This window comes from Schistocerca serialis, chromosome 6, assembly GCF_023864345.2.
Source record: "Schistocerca serialis cubense isolate TAMUIC-IGC-003099 chromosome 6, iqSchSeri2.2, whole genome shotgun sequence".
In the NCBI taxonomy this organism is placed as follows: domain Eukaryota; kingdom Metazoa; phylum Arthropoda; class Insecta; order Orthoptera; family Acrididae; genus Schistocerca; species Schistocerca serialis.
In genome coordinates, this window is record NC_064643.1 from 208,944,340 (window position 1) to 208,971,523 (window position 27,184).

At 41.6% G+C, this 27,184-nt stretch overlaps 1 protein-coding gene and 1 pseudogene across 1 annotated transcript in view; one reads left to right on the forward strand and one right to left on the reverse strand.

Annotated features, from left to right (window-relative positions):
- LOC126484241 (probable cytochrome P450 6a13) overlaps window positions 1-27,184 on the forward strand; it is a 97,847-nt gene that overhangs the window by 38,372 nt on the left and 32,291 nt on the right. Inside the window, exons 3-5 of the mRNA XM_050107655.1 lie at window positions 1,307-1,545; window positions 13,633-13,895; window positions 18,986-19,179. Coding sequence (XP_049963612.1) covers window positions 1,307-1,545; window positions 13,633-13,895; window positions 18,986-19,179 — 696 coding nt within the window. The remainder of the gene's footprint in view (window positions 1-1,306; window positions 1,546-13,632; window positions 13,896-18,985; window positions 19,180-27,184) is intronic.
- On the reverse strand, window positions 11,908-12,025 carry LOC126485674 (5S ribosomal RNA; annotated as a pseudogene).

A 27,184-nucleotide genomic window follows, 5' to 3' on the forward strand; every position in this document is an offset into this window, starting at 1 on the left:
GATACGTGAAAGACATCCACCGACTGATAGTGCAACCATATCGGCAGCATGTTGGCGAGGCATTCGTCTTCATGGGCGAAAATTCACGCCCCCATCGTGCAAATCTTGTAAATGACTTCCTTCAGGATAACGACATCGCTCGACTAGAGTGGCCAGCATGATCTCCAGACATGAATCCTATCGAACAAGCCTGCGATAGATTGAAAAGGGCTGTTTATGGACGGCGTGACCCACCAACCACTCTGAGGGATCTACGCCGAATCAAATGGTTCAAATGGCTCTGAGCACTATGAGACTTAACATCTATGGTCATCAGTCCCCTAGAACTTAGAACTACTTAAACCTAACTAACCTAAGGACAGCACACAACACCCAGTCATCACGAGGCAGAGAAAATCCCTGACCCCGCCGGGAACGAACCAGGGAACCCGGGCCCTACGCCGAATCGCCGTTGAGGCGTGGGACAATCTCAACCAACAGTGCCTTGATAAACTTGTGGATAGTATGCCACGACGAATACAGGCATGCATCAATGCAACAGGACGTGCCACCGAGTATTAGAGGTACCGGTGTGTACAGCAATCTGGACCACCACCTCTGAAGGTCTCGCTGTATGGTGGTAGAACATGCAATGTGTGGTTTTCATGAACAAGAAAAATGGCGGAAATGATGTTTATGTTGATCTCTATTCCAATTTTCTATACAAGTTTCGGAACTATCGGAACCGAGGTGATGCAAAACTTTTTGATGTGTGTACTTTTTTTCATTACTATGTAAACAATTACGATAAGAGATACCCTCAATTTTCAAGAGCAGTTATTGTAAATTCAAACAATAAGTGTCAAACATATGCACAGATAAGTGTTCAGAGGTCACCGTTCTTGCTGTTGCATGTGCTGTAATCAGCACCTGGCTTGAGCGTGTAAGTCCTCAGGATTAGTACTAATTAAGAAATAAAACTAAATGTGGCGTCGTAAAACGTGTGTGCGCCTTTCACTCAGTCCCTGACTCCTGATGTCTCATGTAGTTTGGTGTCTCACGAGATACCCACTGAAGTCATACTGTCTCATCGGTTAACTAAGCTTTCATTATGTTATTGGATAATGCGTCATCAAGTGGTGCGTTCGGAGCTGTGTCTTTTAGACATACTTCATAATTTTGATTTCATATGAATTTTAATGTTACCTAAATATTTACTCTGATAATTATAAACGAAAGATGTTAACTAGACTCTTAATTAAAATACAATCACCAGGTATTTTTGCCATTGTAACATACTTTTTCTGATTGTGTTTTCCTTCTTCAGGTGAGAGGTATGTGGGAATATACGGATTCACCAAACCAATGCTCGTCCTGATTGACCCTGACCTCATACGGATGGTACTAGTCAAAGATTTTGACTCGTTCCGGAATAGAGGAGTCCCTTTCAACGAGCAGGAACCGTTGAACCACAATCTGTTCTTCATTGGAGGCAACAAATGGAAACGGTTGCGAACCAAGTTGACCCCGACTTTTACGTCAGGAAAGCTCAAGATGATGTGCCAGGTGAGTACTCTCTACGCAGTGAACGTGAAATTTGGATTTCTAAGACCATAAGCTATCTTGACCGAGGGACGCTGTGGTGGCCCTGTGCTTTCAGATCGAAAAAAATCTCAGGAGTATTTATGACGTTTTATCTACTCCCTACTTATAATTTCTAATTTATTCTGTTTTACTTAATCAGTTTCGAATCTTTTTACGTCGTTTCTCGGTAGCTGCATAAGACAAACACACACAGAAACTGCAGAAAGACGTCCAATGCCATCTGATTTCAACGTCTTAATTTGTTTTTTAAGAAAAGAAGCAGGCATATACAGTGAGTAAACTACCTAAAATATTTCTATATGTACTTACGCGTATAAAAATTATTTACCGATGATTTCATAACAGTTTTTAAATATGATGTTACATTAGCCGCTTTAAGATGAATCTCGCGTTGCATACTTATTTACCAGTATAAAGTACACATATAGTACTAGTGAAAGAACATACTGCATAAAAATGAGGAAACTTAAATACTAGAAGCGACATGTGTTTCGGGCACGTTATTTAAGTACCCGTTATGAAGAAGTTATGATGCAGTTCTTGTAGTCAGATTCAACCAGATATTATGATATAATGTTCACGGACGCTATATAGATGCATAAATGTTTTATTGATAAACATTTGGGCAAAGTCATTATCAACATTCAGGCATCATAGTACAAACATCCAAACCTGCATTATACGGCTCTACGGGAGTTAAATCAAATTTTATTAATAAAATTAGCCTCTGCTTCTGTTCGTCAAGGTGCAGATTTATTTACCTAAAATACGTCACTTAAATTTATAGTAAAACCGTGGAATGGGTACAGTCAGCTGCTCAGAATTCCACTAACTGCTAGGTCAAAAAACAGGTGGAGATTTTAAATCACTAAGGCAGCTACAAGTGATTTAAGTTTTTACAAATCAAATTTATTGTCCAGTTAAAATACGTTACTGTCTCTGGCGGTCAACAAAAGCTATTGTGCAGCAATAAATGTAATAAGTAAATAAATTAGCTGAAAAACACCAGACTGTGCTCATAGCTACAAATTACGTTAAATATATTCACTCAAAATGACTACAATAGTTCATAACAGGGAATTCCTTGAGTGCGAGGACGCAAGTTCAATCTTTAGAAAAGTTTATATGAAACTGTTGTGTTAGTGATTACGACAGGAAAAATATTAGCTGCTAATGACTTAGCTTGTGCATCAGGAGGGCGACATAAAGTGAGTGCCTGGGAGTTGCAGAGATCAGCCTTCTACAGGATGTGTGTATTACACTTCACAAAATGGCCAACGTCGACATTCAAAAATGTTCAAAATAACCCATTAACTTGCACCATGAACACTGAATGAAAAGTGACGCACCACGGGGATCACAAAGCTGCGCACCATCAAGATCGAAGGTGACTTCCTTCGGAGTGACAAATCGTGCAGGACGTTCAGCTACGTATCAACTTCTTTAAAGAATGCATATGGGCTCATGTTCCTGTAACTGGATGATGGGAACTGATGAAATGTGGTGGCATGCAACCGAATGCGAGCTAGTGTGTCGTGGAGCGCAATCTTGAAACTTGCTAACCTTTGAGACGCAGCTATAGATGGTGCAATGATATATTTTATAGACAAGGAAAAAAAACAAGAGGCTAAATTTGCCCAATGGTTCCAGGTGGTATGAACTAAAATGTCACAAACTTTTCAGGAGGGTAAGTCTGCTCTAAAGGCGTATCATTTTTATATGCAGGTCAGGAATCAAGCAAAAGCAAGTTATTTTGGGCTAATGCAATAGTACACAATGCATGGGGGCTTAATTAAATAAATATGAAATGCAAATACTTTTTTAATTTTCAGTCGCTGTATGTCCGATTACGAAGTCTCGTAAACGGTTGGACCTGACTAGTTTTTGTACGCAATCTGACTGCATAGTACAACAACAAAGAATGAAAGAAAATTTCCGTTAACACAATTAATTAATTAAGTCCCCAGCAACTACAAAACCTACGAAACCAAAACACAAGTGTAATTGTTCTGTGTGTGGGAGTGTGATTCAACGTACACATCTGGCACGGTTCTTCTTCAACAAGACAAGAAATTTTAAATACACATTTATACTGAAGCAATTAAAAAAATAGAAATACTATAATTGCGCAAGAAAACCAGAATTACACTCTAATACAAGAACACAAGCCAGATGCTTTGTTGACTGAACCTGTAATGACGCATTATTTACTACATTAAAATAATGAAATGGAAAAAAACAGCGAATTTTGTTACCTTCATATATATTGACGAAAAGCACTCTGATCATTACAATATCTCCAACAACATCTGCTGTCTATCCCATCAGACAACTGCACACAACATGGAACAAGCACTCCCTACTACAACATCTCAACAAGAACTTTTCACTACGACATCTCAGCAAGCACTCTACTACCACATCTCAACCAGAACTCTCCACCACGACTTCTCGACAAAAACTTTTCACTACATCTCAGCAAGCACTCTCCACCACGACTTGTCGACAAGCACTGCCAGTGGAGGCGGCGGAATAAAACTCTTTTGGCGCAATCTCTGGCGCTGTGGCTCAGTGTAGCCACCTTTCATATGCCCTTCCTCCACAGGCCAGAATTTGATGGTATTTTTGCCAGCATTGGTGGTGAAAATACCACCAAATTCGTCCACAAAAATACAGACAAAAAGAAAGATAATATTAATACGTAAATATCACATAATTAGATAAAATTTTGGCTTTGCACTGACCTTTCAATAACCTAATATATAAAATACAGTAAGCAATACAAATTCTTTCATACATGTGACTTTACATAATAGTTTACACAATACACAAAAAATCAGTTTATACAAATGTTCACATGAAATGCTTTCAATGATTAAAAAAAAAAAAGTAATTGATAGTTCCAGCAGTAGCACCCAGCAATGGTCAACAGGTGCAAATACCAACAAGTGACATCATTTTAGTAGAAGCAGTCCATCAGTGGCACGCAGCAATGTTGAACAGGTGCAGACACCAACAAGTGACATCATTTCAGTAGAAGCAGTTCTATTAGTGGCACCCAGCATGTTGAGCAGGTGCAGACAGCAACAAGTGACATCATCTCAGTGGAATCAGTTCCATCAGTTGCACCCAGCAATGTTGAACAGGTGCAGACACCAACAAGTGACACTATTTCAGTAGAAGCAGTCCATCAGTGGCACCCAGCAATGTTGAACAGGTGCAGACACCAACAAGTGACATTACGTCAGTAGAAGCAGTCCATCATTGGCACCTAGTAATGTTGAACAGGTGTAGACAACAACAAGTGACATTATGTCAGTAGAAGCAGTTCATCAGTGGCACCTAGGAATGATGAGCAGGTCCAGACAGCAGTCCATAATATTCACTATCACTAATCACACAATTCATCAGCAGAAATTAAACATTTCTAAGTGGCACGCATTATGTTGAACAAGTGCAGGTAACAGTCCATAATATTCACCATCACTAATCAGAAAGTTCATCAGCAGTCATCAGCAGAAATTAAACGTTTCTAAGTGGCACCCATTATGTTGAACAAGTGCAGGTAAGAACAACAGTTTGAATGCACATACAATTGCTTTTACAAAATTATTATCAATGCTCTTACACTAAACATACAATTTATAACAAACACACAAATCATATCAGATAATTGTCATATTAACTATTACAAATACACAAATATCAGTAAACCTATAACATTTATGAGTGTCAGTGCAAGCCACCACAAACAAGTAAGATAATATTTAGGAGATAGGTCGGTACCAATTTGGGATTGGGAAAGGAAAACACACAAAACACACTCACTCATCTTTCGTCTACATTAGTGCTACTGTGTAATTGAATAGTGTTAACTGTGTAAATGCAATTCTGTCCAAATTTGATGTTCAACTTGTGTATCAAGTAGTAGTGGCAGCAATGTATAACAGTCAATAATAGTTAGTCAACGTCATAGTCATCATGTCAAGACCAATGTTTGCCAAGCCAAATCAAAATGTACGGTTGCTGAACAACTGTCAGTGAGCCAAGATATGCAATTACTTCCTCTCTTCAAAAAAAAAGTATGTACTGCTTATTGATTTAACAAAGTGTGTGTAGACAATCTTCCTTCCACTTTAGTGTTCTAGTCTGCTATCGTCATCCTCCTTGTTCTATATAGACCGACAAAAAAAAAAATGCACTTCACTTACTTTGCCTCTTATCTATCAAAACTCCAATAATCATCAGCATCACGTAATCTTAATACTTCAATAATACCTCTTACGTCTATACATATAAACCTTATCATCAATATCATTTACCGTACCTCTTGTCCACTAAAACTCCAATAATCATCAACTTCACACAATCTCAATACCTCAATAATACCTCTTCAATACGTCGATACATATAAACCTTATTATCAATATCATTTCACTTCCATAACAACTCTTTCCTCTGGTCAGTCTCCTCGAACAAGTACAGATAAAATCCTAGTGCAAACTCCAATTCATCATCCCATACAATCCGAAGACACAATGTTCACACACAACCTCTGTGTAATCCATCTGACCCAAATCTTCTACTCATTATGAATCATACAATACATTTTAGTTACCTTGTCCATCATTAAATAAAAGAAATGCATACATGACCTCTAACAGACTTTAGTTCGAATAACTCTCAGTAATTAAGTACGATAACGGAGTGTGAATGATCATAATATTTCACAGCGTATACACCACTTCAAGAATTATGGCAAACAGAAGCAAACATGTGGAGTATTTCTTGTGTCAAGTGTCACTTCCTATTTGAATTGCTCACGAAGAATGCAGTGTAATAACTGTCAATGGTATAACCCTAGTGTTGGTATGTCATGTCGTTAGCTTCCTTCCTATTAGCATAAATTTATACAGCTTCCATAAAACCTCCAGCTCATGTGACTTCTACGACGTTTCTTGTACTAATGTCGTTCGTCGAATTACTGCAGTTCATTTTCTTATCTTAAAATATAAAGCACTGAGCGTAAGCAAAACATGCATTAGCGAGTAAATATACCAGTGGAGAACATAATGTCAGCAAGTGGAAGCACCACAATTCCTACCACGAGGCTCTGCCAAGCAAACAATCTATAATTAATACCATAGTGTGACCTAAACTCTATGTTCGTACACTGTACATCAGCATTGCTATATTCTAAATTGAAGAGTAGTTATGACAACAAAACAGAAATGTGTAAATATGCAATCCATACGCACAGCAGCAAATATATATCTCACATAATAAACAGGTCATTATCATCATATCAGCATAAGCAAATAAATGTTCGTGTGTCATCTTAATAAGTAAACATAAAGGTGCAAGCAGATAAATCACAAAGTGTAACCTACATACATAATCACAGTCAGCACAATTAATCAGGTGACAATTATAATTTAAATAAATAAGCACAGCAGGCACATAGTAAAAAAAATTAACATCAGTAGAAAAGCAGTGCAGCCAAGCGATGCATAATATACACAAGTAACCACCCTGTTCATTAAGCAAACATTGTCAAAATCAGTAAACACAAAGCATAAATCACGTAATCGCGAGCAGCAAATTACGTCTAAAGTACGTACCTAAGTGGAAATATGTTACCTGAAAAATAAACCCAATTAACAGATACCTCTTTGGTTTATTACTTTTTTCTTCGAAATTACATTCTTCCTGAAAATTTCTCGATAGCAAGCCCTCTTTACGTCGGACGCGCACAGAATTTACCTGAAGTTCTTAAATATTTTATACAACCGTATCCTGAAAAATACTGAACGTTAATAACAATTTATCACGTCACTATAGCTTTATACTGAATTTATTCGGAGAAATTAGACTGTGTATTTGTTTACGGCTGTCAGCGCATTCGCACTGAGCGCTCGATCAGCTGTAGGCGCGTGACGTAGGAAGTAATTGTTTGCGGTCAACGACTGCCTTGTGCGGCGCGCAGACTTGACTGTTGCTTTGAGTCTGTGCCGCCGCCAAAACACAGCGCGGTATCCTTGTACTCTCTGTGTGTTTACATGTAGCTGTTAGTTTCTCACAAGTATGTCATTCCACAAAAATTTTTCAAAAGTATATCATTCCACAAAAATTTTAACGTTAGATATATGATGTATTCCCTTAGAGCGTCGAGATTTAAGAGTTTCTACTTCGACAGTGTTATCATGAATAATTTTGCGAATTCTATATGGACCGTTATAAAGCAGAAAAAATTTGCGACACAAGCCTTCAGAATGTTTCGAAAAATATGAAGATACTGATCCGACATTCTGTGATTCTGATGACAATAAAGACGACACAATTTATTGATTTCCTTCATCCATCTCTCTGAAGCGTTAGATTGAGGGTGAAAAAGTGAAATGAAAATTGGTTTAATTTTACGACGCCGTAGAATACGAAGCCAAATTTTAGAGCGAAACTGTGATCCATTATCTGATATAACGTTATCAACATGACCCACTTCTTTAAGAAAATGTTTGATGAAAGCGTTAGATACTGAACGAGCTGTTGCTTTGCGTAAAGGTGTAAAACACACATATTTTGATGTTAATTCCACTGCTACGAAAATGTACGCAAAACCATTAGTAGAACGAACCACTGGACCGAACAAATCGACTGCAGCCATGTCCTTTAATTTCGCTGGAATGATAGGAAACAACAGTGCTCTGTGAGAAATAGTTGGCGGCTTAGCCTTTTGACATAATTTGCATTTGGTAAGAACAGATCGAATACGTTTTTCCATATTACTGAAGTAGCAATTTTCTCGTAATTTATGAAAGCATTTTCTGGGACCAAAGTGTGCATAACTGAAATGCGTATACCAAATCAGTTTATTAACCCACATCAGGAATACAAACTAACCAAACAGAGTTGTCGACCGATTTTGATTTAAAAAGAACTTTCCAGATAGTTCGCAAAAACGAGGTATGGCCAAATTGTCCAATCTAACAAAGCGTCTAGGAAAATTAGAGACACCAAGGAAACTACGAACGTCACGTTTTGTGGTAGGTACAGCATAATTACGGATAGCGTCTAGTTTCTCTGGATCAGGAAGAATACCTTCTGTAGAAATAATGTGACCGAGAAATTTCACCTGAGAACGACCAAATTGAGATTTTTCCAAGTTCACTGTAATGCTAACTCTTGCAAAGATATATAATAATGAATCCAAAATTTTGTTGTGTTCACTCCAAGAATGTTTAGCAATAAGAATATCGTCAACATATGAAGTAATATTGTCACGAAGATAAACAGGTAAAATTTCGTTTAAACTACGAATGAATGCTGCAGAAAATATAGTAAGTCCAAACGGTAATTTCCGAAATCACTTTTGGGTAAAATAGTCATATCCGGTAAATTTTTTAACGATTCTCTAGATAGATTGATAGTCGAAGAGTTGTTTTGACAGATGCAAAGAATAGTAAAAGAATAGGCAGCGGTGCAGAAAACTAAAAGGGAAATAGCACCACTACAGCTCGGGGCCCTATGCACGCTACGGCACATATTCACTTAGTGTAGTGAATCCCCTGAGGACTTTAATAGCCGCACATATATTCTAGTTTGTGACTTAGTGGCCAATTTAGTGGAAGTGCGTACATAAATTGATCTAACCGTGAACATGGATGTATGTCATTCTTGGAATTGCGAAAGATCTTAAATTTCCGAACAGTCAAGAAGTGTTTATAGTCAGTTTTCGCCTCGTGGCGACAAAGACCTACCGCGTCTGTCCCTCCAGTCCGAATGTCGATTATTGTCAAGTTCGCGCGCCTGGCGCTCTCTTGTTTGCATCTCGTAAATGAAATAAATTATTTTCTTCAAATCCCTTTGCTATCTGTGATTCTAAATTTCTTTTGCTGTCTTTTCCTACGATTTCGCCTTCAATTTGTTTGACTTGCTTTTGTAATGCTTCAAATCCCCTTTTAACGCGATCATTAAATTTTCCCTGATTTTCAACATGCTTATTTATGTTCTGGTATTCTTCAGTTTCTGAAAATGGTAATGGAGCTGTATCATCCGAATCTCTGTCCCCCTTTAAACTAAGACTTGTCAGTTTATCTGAAATCTCCTCAACTCTTTCCGATGAGTAACCTATTTTTTCTTTCTGTTTATTTACGTCTTCCGTAAGTGTCGCGACTCGGGTTTCGGTATTGTCACATTTAGTAGTTAACTGTTCATACTGTTGCGTTAAGTTATTTGTCCTGTCATTTGGTACTGATTCCTCGATTCTTCCAAATATTTCTTCCTTATCGTGTGCACGTTGTAAATTTAACTCTGAAAATTTCTGTACTATCACGCGATCTTTTTCTTCCTGTTCTCTGTCCTGTTCCTCTTGTCTAATTTCTGTTGAAATTAAACTATTATTGTGAGCATTCAAAATCGGTTGTACTTCTTCTCTAATTTCTTTCTTTGATTCATCTTTCATGTTTTCGAAACATGTCCCTATTCGTGAGCTTAACCGTGTTGCCATTGCTTCCATATCAGTTTTAATTTCAGATCGTAATTGTGATCCCAAATTTAATATAGCACTCATCAACCGCTCCATAGTAACTGGTTCGGAATTCTTTTCGCCCCTAACATTTCCCGCAAAACCAGTTTCCTTCGTCATAGCTGTAAAGCTATCTGTGTTGGATACTATTCCAGAATCTTCTGTCATTAATCTCGTATTCTGAAAATTTTTTGATTGTGAAAAACTTTGAAATGGTTCTGGACTATTTTCCCTGCTTATTTAATTATTTTCTACTTCATTATTCATCATACTGTTCTCCTGTGTTGGCGAATTCGCCATGTCAACAATTTCGTCATTCTCACTATTCATCATTTTCGCCTTTTACATCGATCGCGTAATCATTTACAAAACATACAAAACTCGTCACTATACAAAAATGACACTTTATCTCCAACAATACCATTCACACGAAATACTTCCCGACAGACACGCCTAACGAACGATTAGAACCTTCACAATTGCACAAAATTGTCAGACTTGTATACAAGACATCAAAAATTAAATTTTGCAAAATACCATTAAAAGAATGACAATTACCAAATCTACTCATGCAATATAGACTACAATTACTAAACTACAAATTACTACAACAATACTACTGTGTACTATTTTTACAATCAGAAGAATTCCAAGGGACGATCCGAAGCAGCGGTCGCCACGTGCATGGGGGCTTAATTAAATAAATATGAAATGCAAATACTTTTTTAATTTTCAGTCGCTGTATGTCCGATTACGAAGTCTCGTAAACGGTTGGCCCTGACTAGTTTTTGTACGCAATCTGACTGCATAGAACAACAACAAAGAATGAAAGAAAATTTCCGTTAACACAATTAATTAATTAAGTCCCCAGCAACTACAAAACCTACGAAACCAAAACACAAGTGTAATTGTTCTGTGTGTGGGAGTGTGATTCAACGTACACATCTGGCACGGTTCTTCTTCAACAAGACAAGAAATTTTAAATACCATTTATACTGAAGCAATTAAAAAAATAGAAATACTATAATTGCGCAAGAAAACCAGAATTACACTCTAATACAAGAACACAAGCCAGATGCTTTGTTGACTGAACCTGTAATGACGCATTATTTACTACATTAAAATAATGAAATGGAAAAAAACAGCGAATTTTGTTACCTTCATATATATTGACGAAAAGCACTCTGATCATTACAATATCTCCAACAACATCTGCTGTCTATCCCATCAGACAACTGCACACAACATGGAACAAGCAATCCCTACTACAGCATCTCAACAAGAACTTTTCTCTACGAAATCTCAGCAAGCACTCTACTACCACATCTCAACCAGAACTCTCCACCACGACTTCTCGACAAAAACTTTTCACTACATCTCAGCAAGCACTCTCCACCACGACTTGTCGACAAGCACTGCCAGTGGAGGCGGCGGAATAAAACTCTTTTGGCGCAATCTCTGGCGCTGTGGCTCAGTGTAGCCACCTTTCAACAACTATGCCGACTGTTAATATTGATGGTAAACTATTTGGAAAGTTATTTATTGCATTGATGTCAGTAGATCTTGATGCAGCTCTCTTAACGAAACTGAACTCCTCCCGAACAGGCCATGAATGCACAACAGTTCCGACCGGCCGCCGTGTCTTCCTCAGCCCACAGGCGTCACTGGATGCGGATATGGAGGGATATGTGGTCAGCACACCGCTCTCCCGGCCGTATGTCAGTTTCCGAGACCAGAGCCGCTTCTTCTCAATCAAGTAGCTCCGTACACTGCCTCACAAGGGCTGAGTGCACCCAGCTTGCCAACAGCGCTCGGCAGACCGGATGGTCACCCATCCAAGTGCTAGCTCAGCCCAACATTGCTTAACTTCGGTGTTCTGTCGGGAACCAGTGTTACCACTGCGGCAAGGCCGTTGGCTACACAATTCTCTTGGTACTTCTAATTTCCAGGATACCTTTCGTATGCATTTCCTCTTCCAATCTCGATTGATCGGAGTTGAAAACAAATCTACAAAGTTTCTGACTGTTTCCGCACTTTGCTGCGCGTCGCCAAGTTGACGCTTTGTTTGACATTTGTCTTACGTCTTCCAGTTCTGTAGCACTGTTTGAAGTTATTCAACCATCCACTGCATCCCTTGAAATGACTGTTACTGTGTCACGCGCAATTTGATGTGAGTCAAGTAGTAGGTCTCTGTGATGCACATCTTGTAAATTGTATCGAGAATCCTCGAAACGCTCAAACACCAGTTCTTGTAACGAGTGCTCCTTGTCCTCTCTTGAATATTCATAGTTTTTCTTATGCACTACACTGTCATAGTGCTGCGGACTTATCCGAAATATTTTTTTTTACAATGTTATGTTATGTTAACCGGGGACCTAGCAACGACGGAGAGGCTCCGTCCCCGCCGCAGTGGTCCGCAACCCTACGACGACTACCGCAGTCCACTTCACCCCTCCGCCACCCCACACCGAACCCAGGGTTATTATGCAGTTCGGCCCCCGGTCCCGGTGCCCCCCCCCCCCCCCCACCCACCCAGGGAACGTCTCTCACCAGACGAGTGTAACCCCTATGTTTGCGTGGTAGAGTAATGGTGGTGTACGCGTACGTGGAGAATTTGTTTGCGCAGCAATCGCCGACATAGTGTAGCTGAGGCGGAATAAGGGGAACCAGCCCGCATTTGCCGAGGCAGATGGAAAACCGCCTAAAAACCATCCACAGACTGGCCGGCTCACCGGACCTCGACACAAATCCGCGTGGCGGATTCGTGCCGGGGACCAGGCGCTCCTTCCCGCCCGGAGAGCCGTGCGTTAGACCGCACGGCTAACCGGGCAGCACTTTTTTTACAAAGCTCCAGAGGATGTTCTATGCACGTGGTTATGTTTTGTACCCGCGCCTTGGAAAACGATTGCCTTTACTACATTTCGCTGGAGACGGGGTTTGTGGCTCCCTGTCCGACAGGCATGGTGACCTACACATGACTCGACACATGTTTCAGTATAACTTTCAGTTGTTAAGCACGTATAGTCATCATTGTACTCCTCTTTTTCATTGTCCGCACAGTCGAGCGTATACGACACCACACATTTCACTGACTCACCTTTCATCTGCCACTTCTCTCTCACCCTGCAAAATTCGTTGGGTTCCTTTCTGACGAAATGTCAACTTCGGCAATGTAGATGTAATGCAATGTTTGCTTTGTTTATCATTGGTTCTGAGTTACTCGTCACCAGAGCAATTCAACTACGCGCAGTGGACTCTTGCTGTGCTCACCACGAGACACCTCCAGTCCCGCCCCCTGCTGCCATTAGCAGTCAATATTATGGGTACGTGGTAGAGAATATGTGGGGCGTCGAAAGCCGTAAACATCATTGGCCTGTTGTGACCTCACGTTCAAGGGGTTCCTTGTAAGATTAGCCATACCACACAAGCAGAAAAACGCAGGGGGACACTTTAATTTACAGTGTGTATCGAGTGAGCCGACATCCCCCGAACGCTATTTACAAATTGGTATATTCCATTCGCAGACGATGCAGGACTGCGGCCGCGAGATGGTGGAGGTGTTGGGAGATTCAGCGAGCCGTGGGGAGGTGGTGGAGATGCGGGAGGTGTCCGCCAGGTACGCCACGGACATCATCGCGTCCGTCGCCTTCGGCGTGGAGTGCAACTGCCAGAGGAACCCGGAGGCCGAGTTCCGACAGTGGGGGCGCAAGGTGTTTGAGCCCTCGCTCAAGTCCAAGATCGCTCAGATCATGTACGATTTCGTCCCCCTGTTAGCCAAGGCACTCGGGTAAGCATGCGCACCAGTGGCGCTGTCGCGGCAGTGCCATTGTTCTGTTTACATTACTACAGACAAGCCTGCAAGAGAATAGTTGCCAAGAAACACTCCAGACGGCGCTCAAGAGAGTTAAACTAATATTTAACGTTCGCTTTTCAGAAATATTTAATAGTTTTCCGTATGAAGTTCCGCAGGATGTTCTACAATTTGTATTTTGTCAACTCAGTTTTGTTAAGTTAATCCTGGAGTACTAAAGAACTAGACAAGTAAAATGACTGACCTTTGAGTTTGAAACAAATTGTCATCACTAAAACGTTGCATCCCATATGTGAGGCATCTAAATCCATTGGCTAGTAATTCCCAGCTGTTTAAAACACAGGTGCGAACTGTAAACTTCGAGAGATACCACACTACTGGCCATTAAAATTGCTACACCAAGAAGAAATGCAGATGATAAACGGGTATTCGATGGAAAAATATATTATACTAGAACTGACATGTGATTACATTTTAACGCAATTTGGGTGCGTAGATCCTGAGAAAGCAGTACCCAGAACAACCACCTCTGGCCGTAATAACGGCCTTGATACACCTGGGCATTGAGTCAAACAGAGCTTCGATGGCGTGTACAGGTACAGCTGCCGACGCAGCTTCAACACGATTCCACAGTTCATCAAGAGTAGTGACTGGCGTATTGTGACGAGCCAGTTGCTCGGCCACCATTGACCAGACGTTTTCAGTTGGTGAGAGATCGGGAGAATGTGCTGGCCAGGGCAGCAGTCGAACAGTTTCTGTATTCAGAAAGGCCCGTACGGGACCCGGAACATGTGGTCGTGCATTATCCTGCTCAAATGTAGGGTTTCGCAGGGATCGAATGAAGGGTAGAGCCAAGGGTCGTAACACATCTGAAATGTAACGTCCACTGTTCAAAGTGCCGTCAATGAGAAGAAGAGGTGACCCAGACATGTAACCAATGTCACCCCATACCATCACGCCGGGTGATACGCCAGTATGGCGATGACGAATACACACTTGCAATGTGCGTTCACCGCGATGTCGCCAAACACAGATGCGACCATCATGATGCTGTAAACAGAACCTGGAGTCATCCGAAAAAATGACATTTTGCCATTCGTGCACCCAGGTTCGTCGTTGAGTACACCATCGCAGGTGCTCCTGTCTGTGATGCAGCGTCAAGGGTAACCGCAGCCACGGTCTCCGAGCTGATAGTCCATGCTGCTGCAAACGTCGTCGAACTGTTCGTGCAGATGGTTGTTGTCTTGCAAACGTCCCCATCTGTTGACTCAGGGATCTAGACGTGGCTGCACGATTCGTTACAGCCGTGCGGATAAGATGCCTGTCATCTGGACTGCTAGTGATACGAGGCCGTTGGGATCCAGCACGGTGTTCCGTATTACCCTCCTGAACTCTCCGATTCCATATTCGGCTAAAAGTCATTGGATCTCGACCAACGCGAGCAGCAATGTCACGATACGACAAACCGCAATCACGATAGGCTACAATCCGACCTTTATCAAAGTCGGAAACGTGACGGTACGTATTTTTCCTCCTTACACGAGGCAACACAACAACGTTTCAGCAGGCAACGCCGGTCAACTGCTGTTTGTGTATGAGAAATCGGTTGGAAACTTTCCTCATGTCAGCACGTTGTAGGTGTCGCCACCGGCGCCAACCTTGTGTGAATGCTCTGAAAAGCTAATCATTTGCATATCACAGCATCTTTTTTCCTGTCGGTTAAATTTCGCGTCTGTTGCACGTCATCTTTGTGGTATAGCAATTTTAATGGCCAGTAGTGAATCTCTGGCCAAGGTGGAATTTGGCAAGCACGAAAACAAGCAGTGAAAACTCACGCCGTGTGCGGAACGGCACTATCATGCTAAAATGTAAGTCCAGGATGGTTTACCATACGACCTACCACCGTGCTGTTAGGGTGCCGCGGATGACAACCAAATGGGTCCTGCTGTGAAATGAAATGGCACTCCAAACCATCACTCCTGGTTGTCGGGCCGTGCGGCAGGTGACAATCAGCTTGGCATCCCACCACTATCCAGGGCGGCTCCAGAGAAGTCTTCGCTGCTAGTCGAGCCTCAGTTCTAAGTGGAACTCACCACTGGAGACAATTCTGCTCCAGTCAATGAGATCCCAGTCCCCGATGAGCGAAGACGTGACTGGAGATGCCCCAGACGGCAGTAAGATACCAACCTGATTGTCACTCAACCAACAACTAGTGTTGATGGTCTGGGGTGCCATTTTATTTCATAGCAGGACCCATTTCGTTGCCACCCGTGACACCCTTACAGCATAGCTCAGCGTTGACGTCATTCTAAGCCCTATTTTTTTGCCCTTCGTGGGAAGCACTCCTAGGCTTAAATTTCAGCAAGAGTGCTTGCCCAAACCCTATACCGAGCGAGATGGCTCAGTGGTTAGCACACTGGACTCGCATTTGGGAGGACGGCGGTTCAAACCCGTGTCCGGCCATACTGATTAAGGTTTTCCGTGATTTCCCTAAATCGGTTCAGGCAAATGCCGGGATGGTTCCTTTGAAAGGGCATGGCCGACTTATTTCCCACCGCGCGGGATTAGCCGAGCGGTCTCAGGCGCTGCCGTCATGGACTTTGCGGCTGGTCCCGGTGGAGGTTCGAGTCCTCCCTCGGGCATGGGTGTGTGTGTTTGTACCTAGGATAATTTAGGTTAAGTAGTGTGTAAGCTTAGGGACTGATGGCCTTAGCAGTTAAGTCCCATAAGTTTTCACACACATTTGAACTTATTTCCCATTCCTTCCCTAATCGGATAGGACCGACGACCTCACTGTTTGGTCTCCTGTACAAAATCAACCAACCAACCAACCATCCAAACTTTACCTTGGCCAGCGAGGTCACCGCATCTCTTCCGAACTGATAACGTTTGAAGCATTATGGACAGGGCCTTTCCAACAGCTCGAGATTCTGACGATCTAACGCGCCAGTTGGACAGAATATGGCACGATATACCTCTGGAGAACATCCAACAACTTTATCAAACAACTTTATCAGTCAATGCCAATCCGAATTACTGATTGCACAAGGGCCAGAGGTGCACCGGCGCGATATTGACTTGCTCAATTTGTGAAGCTCATTTTCTTGAATTAATCATACCATTTTTCTGAAACTATAATCATTTGTTTCTTCGTACATGTACGTCACATCTACAGAGTTTAATCCCGTTCTGATAATTCCTTCGTGGTGCGTCGGTTTTCCGTCCTACAGTGTAGTTAAAACAACAAGTGTCCGTCATTTGTCTGTTGTATCTATCTGAGATGTGAAATGCTGATATACATTACTGATGAAGTAATTGAAATTTAAGTATCCAACGATATGATCCCTCAAACATCAGTACTTTCAGTGAAAAGTAATTTTGAACTTACATTAATTATGCTGTTAATTTTAAACAACACAAACTTGTTCACTCTAATGTTTGTTGTTTTAAGCAAACATGAATCTTGTCTCTCTAAAATTAATAGAGACAATTCTCATGTGCATCGGTATACACTACGTGATCAAAATCATCCGGACACTTGGCTGAAAATGACTTACAGGTTCGTGGCGCTCTCCATCGGTAATACTGGAATTCAGTATGGTGTTGGCCCACCCTTAGCCTTGATGACAGCTTCCACTCTCGCAGGCATACTTTCAATCAGGTGCTGGAAGGTTTCTTGAGGAATGGCAGCCCATTCTTCACGGAGTCCTGCACTGAGGAGAGGTATCGAAGTCGGTCGGTGAGGCCTGATACGAAGTCGGCGTTCCAAAATATCCCAAAGGTGTCCTGTAGGATTCAGATCAGGACTCTGTGCAGGCCAGTCCATTACAGGCATGTTATTGTAGTCCAACCACTCCGCCACAGGCCGTGCATTATGAACAGGTGCTCGACCGTGTTGAAAGATGCAATCGCCATCCCCGAATTACTCTTCAACGGTGGGAATCAAGAAGGTGCCTAAAACATCAATGTAGGCCTATACTGTGATAGTGCCTCGCAAAACAACAAGGGGTGCAAGCTCCCTCCATGAAAAAAAAACCACCCCATAACATCACCACCTCCAAGTTTTACTGTTGGCACTATACTCGCTGGCAGATGACGTTCAACGGGCAATCGACATACCCACACCCTGCCATCGGATCGCCACATTGTGTACCGTGATTCGTCATTCCACTCAACGTTTTTCCACTGTGTCAATCGTCCAATGTTTATCCTCTTTACACCAAGCGAGGCATTGTTTGGCATTTACCACCGTGATGTGTGGTTTATGAGCAGCAGCTCGACCATGAAATCTAACTGTCATAGTACTTACAGTGGTTCCTGATGCAGTTTGTAATTCCTGTATGATGGTCTGGATAAATGTCTGCCTATTACACATTACGACCCTCTTCAACTGTCGGCGGTTTCTGTCAGTCAACAGACGAGGCCGGCCTGTACGCTTTTGGGCTGTTCGTGTCCCTCCACGTTTCTACTTCACTATTACATCGGAAACAGTGGACCTAGGTATGTTTAGGAGTGTGGAAATCTCGCGTACAGCCGTATGGCAGAAGTGACACTCAATCACATTACTATGTTTGAAGTCCGTGAGTTCCGCAGAGCCCCCCATTCTGCTCTCTCGCGGTCCTAATGACTACTGAGGTCGCTGATATGGAGTACCTGGCAGCAGGTGGCAGCTCAATGCAACAAATATGAAAAACGTTTGTTTTTGGGGGTATCCGGATATTTTTGATCTTATAGGGTAGTATATTTGACACATCACACTTTTTTACAGTGGTATAAAAACCTCTAGAGACGTACGTAGTAATGTCGTATTGCAGTTCCCATACACGGATTACATAGGATGTAAGATAAAACTAAAGCTAAGTTTAGAAGTACCGCTATAGTTACTTACGTAATTTTACCTGTGCTCTAGTTTTTATCTGCAGATCTGCTAGTTAGAAGAAGAAAGACGCGAGCTATATTTGTATGAAAGTCGTCTACATAATGGTCGCAGATTATATTTATCTAAGAGAAGCCTGTTAATATGTAGGCAAATTTTAAGTATACATTGAAATCGTTCTTGGTCACAGGGTTGCTGGTGGAACGGAAGAAGTGTCGCAGTTCTTCCGAAACATGGTGAGAGAGACCGTGGAGTACCGGGAGAAGAACAACGTGACACGCAACGACTTCATGCATCTGCTGATACAGCTCAAGAACAGGGGCTTCGTCGATGACGATAAGCTCAACGGCCTCATGGATAGCTCCAAGGATGTGGACAACTGGAGTAAGTTCAGGAAACTCGATACCTACAGTCACTGACGTAGCCGTGATCGAATCTTACTTAACACGTAAAGTAGGAAACGTCCTACTATGATTTATCGGTCCATCGGTACCAATATGTTCCAAAAAGGCACACGCAGCAATATGATTTTTCAGGGGGTCCTATTGATCATAGAGATAGAGGGTCAAGTGTTTTGAATAGCCCTTGGCCTACGAACATTTGCATGCCTGTCGGACATAGTGTAGCTATCATACAGTTAAGGGTCAAAATTTTTAAACATTACACATTTCTTCCAGCCCAGTCCAATTGAGCAAAACAGTTGGTTCTTATACAGTGTGGGTGGTCTATGGTGGTCCTTAAACAGTTTAGAAAATCAATATTTGTTTATGGGCATTTCCTGAGAAAACCCCGAAAAATCATGATTCCTTGGGTACCAAAAGCACCAGTTGTGGAGATGGTCAGTTTTATAATTTCTGTCTTTGGCAGATCGTCGAAATTTTTGCTATACGATCCTAAGATAACGTTGTCGGGGAACATCGAAATTTGTTTCGATATCATTATCCGTTACCGAGACAGTAGTTTAAAGTTACCATACTTACGCAGAAAACAGCGAAATTTGGTTTTAGACGTTTTTCACTGTGAGCTGCAATTACCTAAATGACTAACCATAGAAAATAGTTCAAATTTTAACAGTAGATGATTTAGACTTTTATCTAGAAATGTCATTTTACCGTTTTCGAAATGTTTTAACCGTTGTCTAGATACACCTGAAAAACCGTGATTTTTGATAGTGAAGGTACCAGTTGTCGGGTATGTCCACTTCTGTAATTTATATTTACAGCAAATCGTCGAAATTTTTTCCGTACGTTCCTTAGGTGGTGTTCTCAGAGACGTTGTATTTTTTTTTTTCAGCGTCATTATCCTTTACCAGGGTCGAGACGTTCAAAGTTACGGTACTTATGCTCATAAAATATGCGTGTAATGTCCGACCTGAAGTGTAAGGCTGTCTTGACCTAGAAATTATTGTATTTTTAATTTAAAAAAAATTGTATTGTTATACGAAATTTCCTGTTGTTGAAATAAATCACCGCATTTTTTTGGTACACTGTAGGGGTAGCCTAATAACGATGTGCATTTTTAATAAAGTAGTGTAAAGTGAGCTTGCGTTGGATGGGAGGCGATTTTGTGTTAATCTTATTTATGTGCACTGAGTGTCAACGTATATATTTATATTGGAGCTGCCATCCTTTATTGTGATAAATAAACTGTCAAAACTTTATTGATCTCCAGAAATAGTTTTATATAGGCAGCCCACCTTTATGTAATAGGGAAAAGAAGGGAACCAGCTGAAAAATGCTCCTGTTGAGCACAAAAAGGCCAGCATATTACTCTTTAAAAGACTCTAACAGAAAAGTGGGGAACCAACTACCTCAATCCTCATTCCGCCTTCCTCAACAAAAATTTTGGGATGTGAACATGTGCGCAGTTTTTTGTGCTGAAAGAGAATAGCAGAAAGACAGTGTGCCAATGGGAGAAAAAGAGAGAGGTGACAGTAGTGGTGTGAGACAGATTGGCAGTAAATTAAAAACAGAGATGGATTAAAATAGTAGCAGTGGGATCAAAAGAGAGAGGTGACAGCGGAAATGAAAATGAAATATGAGTGGAGACCATGCACGACCATGGGGGGACTTGACACCTACCTCCAGACCAGCGACAAAAGTTGTCTAGTTTCCCCCATATCCTGTACCCTCGTGTTAATGTGTTCCGGTTTACGGGGTCAAAACACCGAGCAAACCATCCCCAAGGACATGCTTGGAGAAGAGTCAATGATGTTTGAAGAGAAAGACCGCTGACTGTAAGCGAGAAAGACAGAGACAGTGGCACTGGGAGAGAAAAATAATTGAACAAAGAAATGGCCGTGGGACAGAGAGTGAAAGTGGCAGAGAAGGAGACAGTGATGAGGAGAGACACACACACACACACACACACACACACACACACACACACACACAGAGAGAGAGAGAGAGAGAGAGAGAGAGAGAGAGAGAGAGAGAGAGAGAGATGAAGACAGGGTCAGTCAGAGAGACCGATAGGAAATAGTTTCAGTGGGAGAGAAAGGAGAAAGTCAGACACAGTGACAGGCAGATGCTGAGTACGAAGGATTGAATACGAAGAGAGAGTGTGCAACACGATTTAGAATGTTCTGTGTTAAAAAGAGTGCGAACATGTTCGCATGTCAGAATTTTTCATGATGAAAGCGGAATCTGCTCTCACGGAAGCGTTTTTCAGCTGGGTTATTATATGAGCCGCTTAAGAAATATCACAATTTTGAAAATCTTTCATGTAATTTGTTCTACATAATCTTTTATAGTTTAGCTAGTAGGCCCTCTAGACGTGGAGTTTTCATTTGTTTTACCCGCTTCACTGTCGCCTCATACTCTGATTTCGAATGTTTTGTTTTGGAAGTTACTTGCTTTTTCTTATGTGTGTTTCTTCCATAATTATGTCCTTTCGTCTATACAGAATGTATAAAAACATGTGTCAGAAACTTTATGGATTTATTCTTGACATCAAAAGATTACGAAATGTTCATATGAACATGGATCCGAAAATCCTTCATTAAGGGAGATGTGAAAGGAATTCCCTGTGCGACTCCTGGTCGTGTAATTTACCTCAAATGTGCTTTTTTACTTGCTTTCTTGTTTACAGTTGGTCATGGCACTCGTTTTGTTTCGACTGATTGCAGTTTTTCTGTGTATAGAGTAATCTCCGTGACAACACATCACAAAAATAGGCACGAGTTGCTCCATTTACATGATGTAACTTGAGACGCCACCAGCGAATATGGTTTATGCACAATGATGCTTCCTCTACTTTACACGGATAGTTCGCTAGCATCTCGATCAACAGTTTCCAAACGACTGGACTGGTCGCGGTGAATTCATAGCATGGCCTGCCCGACCGCCAGACTTGAATCCAGTGGATATTTTTTCCCCTCTTGGAACATATACGAGGGTCACTCCAAAAGAAATGCACACTATTTTTGGAAAAATACAGTGTTCATTCTGCATGTGTGAAAGTTTTACAGTGTGTAGATACATCCTTCCTGCTTGTTTTCAAGCTTAGTTCAACCTGTTCCCGTGAACAGCGCCGTCACAGCATGTCTTCAAGATGGCTGCTACACTTGACGTTCGTCAGAAACAACGTGCTGTCATAGGATTCCTGTTGCTGTGAAAACTTGACAGTGGGAAACATCCACAAGAGGTTGAAAAAGGTATCTGGAGATGCTGCTGTCGATCGCAGTACAGTTAGTCTGTGGGCAAGCAAGTTACATGATGGAAGCGGGCACGGGAGTATTGAGGATTGTCCTCGCAGCGGCAGGCCTCGTACTGCACACACCCCAGACAATGTGCAGAGAGTTAACGAAACGGTGACTGCTGACAGACCCATCACAGTGAACGAATTGTCACGCTACGTTGGGATAGGTGAAGGAAGTGTTTGTAGAATACTGAAAGTCTTGGCGTTAAAAAATGTTTGTTCCAGGTGGGTTCCCAGGATGTTGACAGTGGCTCACAAAGAAACAAGAAAAACGGTATGCAGCGAACTTTTGGAACAGTACGAGACGGTGGATATGAATTTCTTGGAAGAATTGTGACAGGTGATGAAACATGGCTCCATTATTTTTCACCAGAGACGAAGAGGCAATCAATGGAGTGGCATCATGCAAATTCACCCAAGGAAAAAAAAACTACACCTTCTGCTGGAAAAGTTATGGCTACGGTGTTTTCCGATTCCGAAGGACTCTTGCTTGTGGACCTCATGCCAAGTGGAACCACCATAAATTCTGATGCATATGTGACGACACTGAAGAAACTTCAAGCTCGACTGAGTCGTGTTCGACCACATCGGCAAAAGCAGGATGTTTTGCTGTTGCACGACAATGCACGGCCACAGGTCAGTCAAAACACCATGGAAGCCATCAGAAAACTCGGATGGACAACACTGAAACACCCGCCTTACAGTCCTGACCTGGCTCCATGTGACTATCATCTCTTTGGGAAACCGAAAGACTCTCTTCGTGGAACAAGGTTTGAAGATGATGACTCACTTGTGCACGCTGCCAAACAGTGGCTCCAAGAGGTTGGTCCAGAATTTTACTGTGTGGGTATACAGGTACTGGTTCCTAGATGGCGTAAGGCAGTTGAGAGGGATGGAAATTATGTGGAGAGATGAAAATATTGTTCCTAAAGGATGTATCTACACACTGTAAAACTTTCAAACATGCAGAATAAAAGGTGGATTAAAAAAATAGTGTGCATTTCTTTTGGAGTGACCCTCGTAAAATCCTTGCTGCATTCAGTTCCCGCACCCAGTGTCGATATTCTGAGGGAGAGTATCGGAAATGGATTTGACCAAATGCGGAAAACACCAGGAGTTTCCCACGACATACTGGAAAGTATGAAACGCAGGCTCATGGGGTGTATGGATGCAGGAGGTGGTCACCTCGGGCAATGTTTGTAACTGTAAATTTGCTTAGTTAATTTATGATTTTTGTGTCATCAATAACAAATATTTTCATAGTTCCCTAACGAAGGATTTTCGAACCCATTCTTACATGAGCTTTTTGTAATACATTCTGAGGGGAGAAAAATTTCGCACCACGAAGGAATAATCCGAATGGGACGAATTGATAGATGTGACGTATATGTACAGACAAACTTATGGTAGCCATTTCAGAAAAACTGGTGATTTATTCAAGACCTTGATTTATTCAAGACCTTCACGAACTGAGCAATTCAATAACGTGTTGGTCCACATCTGGCCCCTGGTATTGATTGATAGAGTTGTAGGAGTTTCTGTCCAACTGTCTCGTCAGATCGTCGAAGTACCGAGCTGAACAAATGCTGTCGCACCAGCATTTATTATTAAACAAAATGCAACGGAAAAGATATTTCAGAATATTATTGAACTACATATACATTCGATTATGTCGTCTTTAAATTTCGGAAGCTGTCAGTCTTTTTCTGATTTTTTTTTTTATAACACAGTCACACCATTGTTGTCAGAGTTGCGTGTTATTTGAAACTGGAAGGCAATCTTCCGAAATCGGTAGTGCAAGACTGAGAACTTCTCTTATTGTTGCAGCTGGAGAGTGATTTACATTCGGTTCCTTCTCAGATCTTTACAGACGACCTTGATCACGGAGAAGTGTACTGCGACGCACCATAGATTTTCTTGCAGACTCCCATACTATGATGTTGTTGCTGTCGCTACGGTAATAGCTCAGCATAGCGCGGTCAGGCTGCTCTACATTGCATTCAGGGGATCCATGCGTGAAGTGCATATTGTCCTATTCTTTGTCAGCAGACCTATCCCTGCTGCTGTGTATCACCTCTAATAAATAACGATAATGGAAAAACTAATCTGAGACAGAACCGAACAGTAAAGTATTAAAGTTTCGTGGCGAAGAGAAAAATGAACATTGGTGATTTAACAGAAAATAACGTAGTACTGTGAGTGAATGGAACAAGTTTGTTTACAGACAAGAGCGTCGAAATTTGCACTGTAGTTCAGACATCCTCGGTGCAATATACGGTGTGTCTGAAAGTAATTACATATTGAGAAAAGGCGTATAAATTCCACTATTTCAACGCTATCAGCTGGTTTGAATTGTGCTTAACAAACAGAATGCAGAAGGTTGCGCTCAATAATTCAGACAATGTCGGAAAGGTAGGAAATTGTAGCGACTGTAGAAAAAAAATGACAAAGGGAGTCTCACAGGATTCAATATTCCTCATATATGTGAATGATCTTCCACTTAACATTCAACAAGCGTAATTGGTACTTTTTTCAGACAATACTACTGTTAAAATAGACCCCATTAAACAGAAAGCAACAGTTGGTAAATGATGTTTCCCAAAGAATTATTAAGTGGCTCTGAAAATGTACTCTCCCTAATTTTTGAAAACACACACACACACACACACACACACACACACACACACACACACACACACACAAACATTACATTCAGTTCTGTGCAACAAGTAGAACCATACAAGTAGTTGATGATGTAGCATATGAGTAGGAGTTACTAAATAAGTTAGAATGCTCCAAAAGTTTTGGGTGTACATATAGATGAAAACTTGAACTGGAAGAAGTATGTTCCCGTGCTTCTCGACAATTACGTTAAGCTACTTTTACGCTTCCTAGAACTGCTAATCTTGCAAACAAACATATCAAACTCCGGACATATTTCGCATATTTCCACTCAGTAATATCGTACGTAATCATCTTCTGGGGTAACGCATCACTTACAAGGGAACCTCCCCACCGCACCCCCCTCAGATTTAGTTATAAGTTGGCACAGTGGATAAGCCTTGAAAAACTGAACACAGATCAATCGAGAAAACAGGAAGAAGTTGTGTGGAACTATGAAAAATACTGAGTAGTCCATGTGCAAGATAGTCAACATCAAGGAATGCGTGAGCTCAGGAGCGCCGTGGTCCCGTGGTTAGCGTGAGCAGCTGCGGAACCAGAGATCCTTGGTTGAAGTCTTCCCTCGAGGAAAAAGTTTAATTTTTTATCTTAAGACAATTATTATCTGTCCGTCCGATGCGATCACTTTTTTGGGAGTGATTATCACATCCACAAGAAAACCTAAATCGGGCAAGATAGAAGAATCTTTTTACCCATTCGCCAAGTGTACAAGTTAGGTGGGTCGACAACATATTCCTGTCATGTGACGCACATGCCGTCACCAGTGTCGTATAGAATATATCAGACGTGTTTTCTGTGGAGGAATCGGTTGACCTATGACCTTGCGATCAAATGTTTTCGGTTCCCATTGGAGAGGCACGTCCTTTCGTCTACTAATCTGACGGTTTTGCGGTGCGGTCGCAAAACACAGGCACTAAACTTATTGCAGTGAACAGAGACGTCAATGAACGAACGGACAGATCATAACTTTGCGAAAATAAAAAAGTAAAATTTTCACTTGAGGGAAGACTTGAACGAAGGACCTCTTGTTCCGCAGCGAATCACGCTAACCACGGGACCACGGCGCTCCTGAGCTGACACCGTCCTTGTAGTTGCTATCTTGCGCATGGACTACTCAGTTTGTATACTTAGTTTATTTTTTTCATACTTCCACACAACGTCTTCCTGTTTTCTCGATTGATCTGTGTTCAGTTTTTCAAGGCCTATCCACTGTGCCAACTTATAACTAAATCTGAAGGGGGTGCGATGGAGAGGTTCCCTTGTTAGAAAGAAAGTTTGATTTGCACAAAAAGGAGCAGTAAGAATAATGAGTGTTGTTCACCCACGTACGTCGTCTGGGTATGTCTTCAAAGAGCTGGGCATTTTAACTACACCATCACAGTACATACAGGGTGGTCCATTGATCGTGATCGGGCCAAATATCTCACGAAATAAGCGTCAAACGAAAAAACTACAAAGAACGAAACTTGTCTAGCTTGAAGGGGGAAACCAGATGGCGCTATGGTTGGCCCGCTACATGGCGCTGCCATAGGTCTAACGGATATCAACTGCGTTTTTTAAATAGGAACCCTCATTTTTATTACATATTCGTGTAGTACGTAAATAAATACGAATTTTTTAGTTGGACTACTTTTTTCACTTTGTGATAGATGGCGCTGTAATGGCCACAAACACATGGCTCACAATTTTAGACGAACAGTAGGTAACAGGTAGGTTTTTTAAATTAAAATACAAAACGTAGGTACGTTTTAACATTTTATTTCGGTTGTTCCAATGTGATACATGTGATACATGTACCTTTGTGAACTTATCATTTCTGAGAACGAATGCTGTTACAGCGTGATTACCTGTAAATACTACATTAATGTAATGAATTCCCAGAATGATATCCGTCAACCTCAATGCATTTGGCAATACGTGTAACGACATTCCTCTCAACAGCGAGTAGTTCGCCTTCCGTAATGTTCGCATATGCATTGACAATGCGCCGACGCATGTTGTCAGGCGT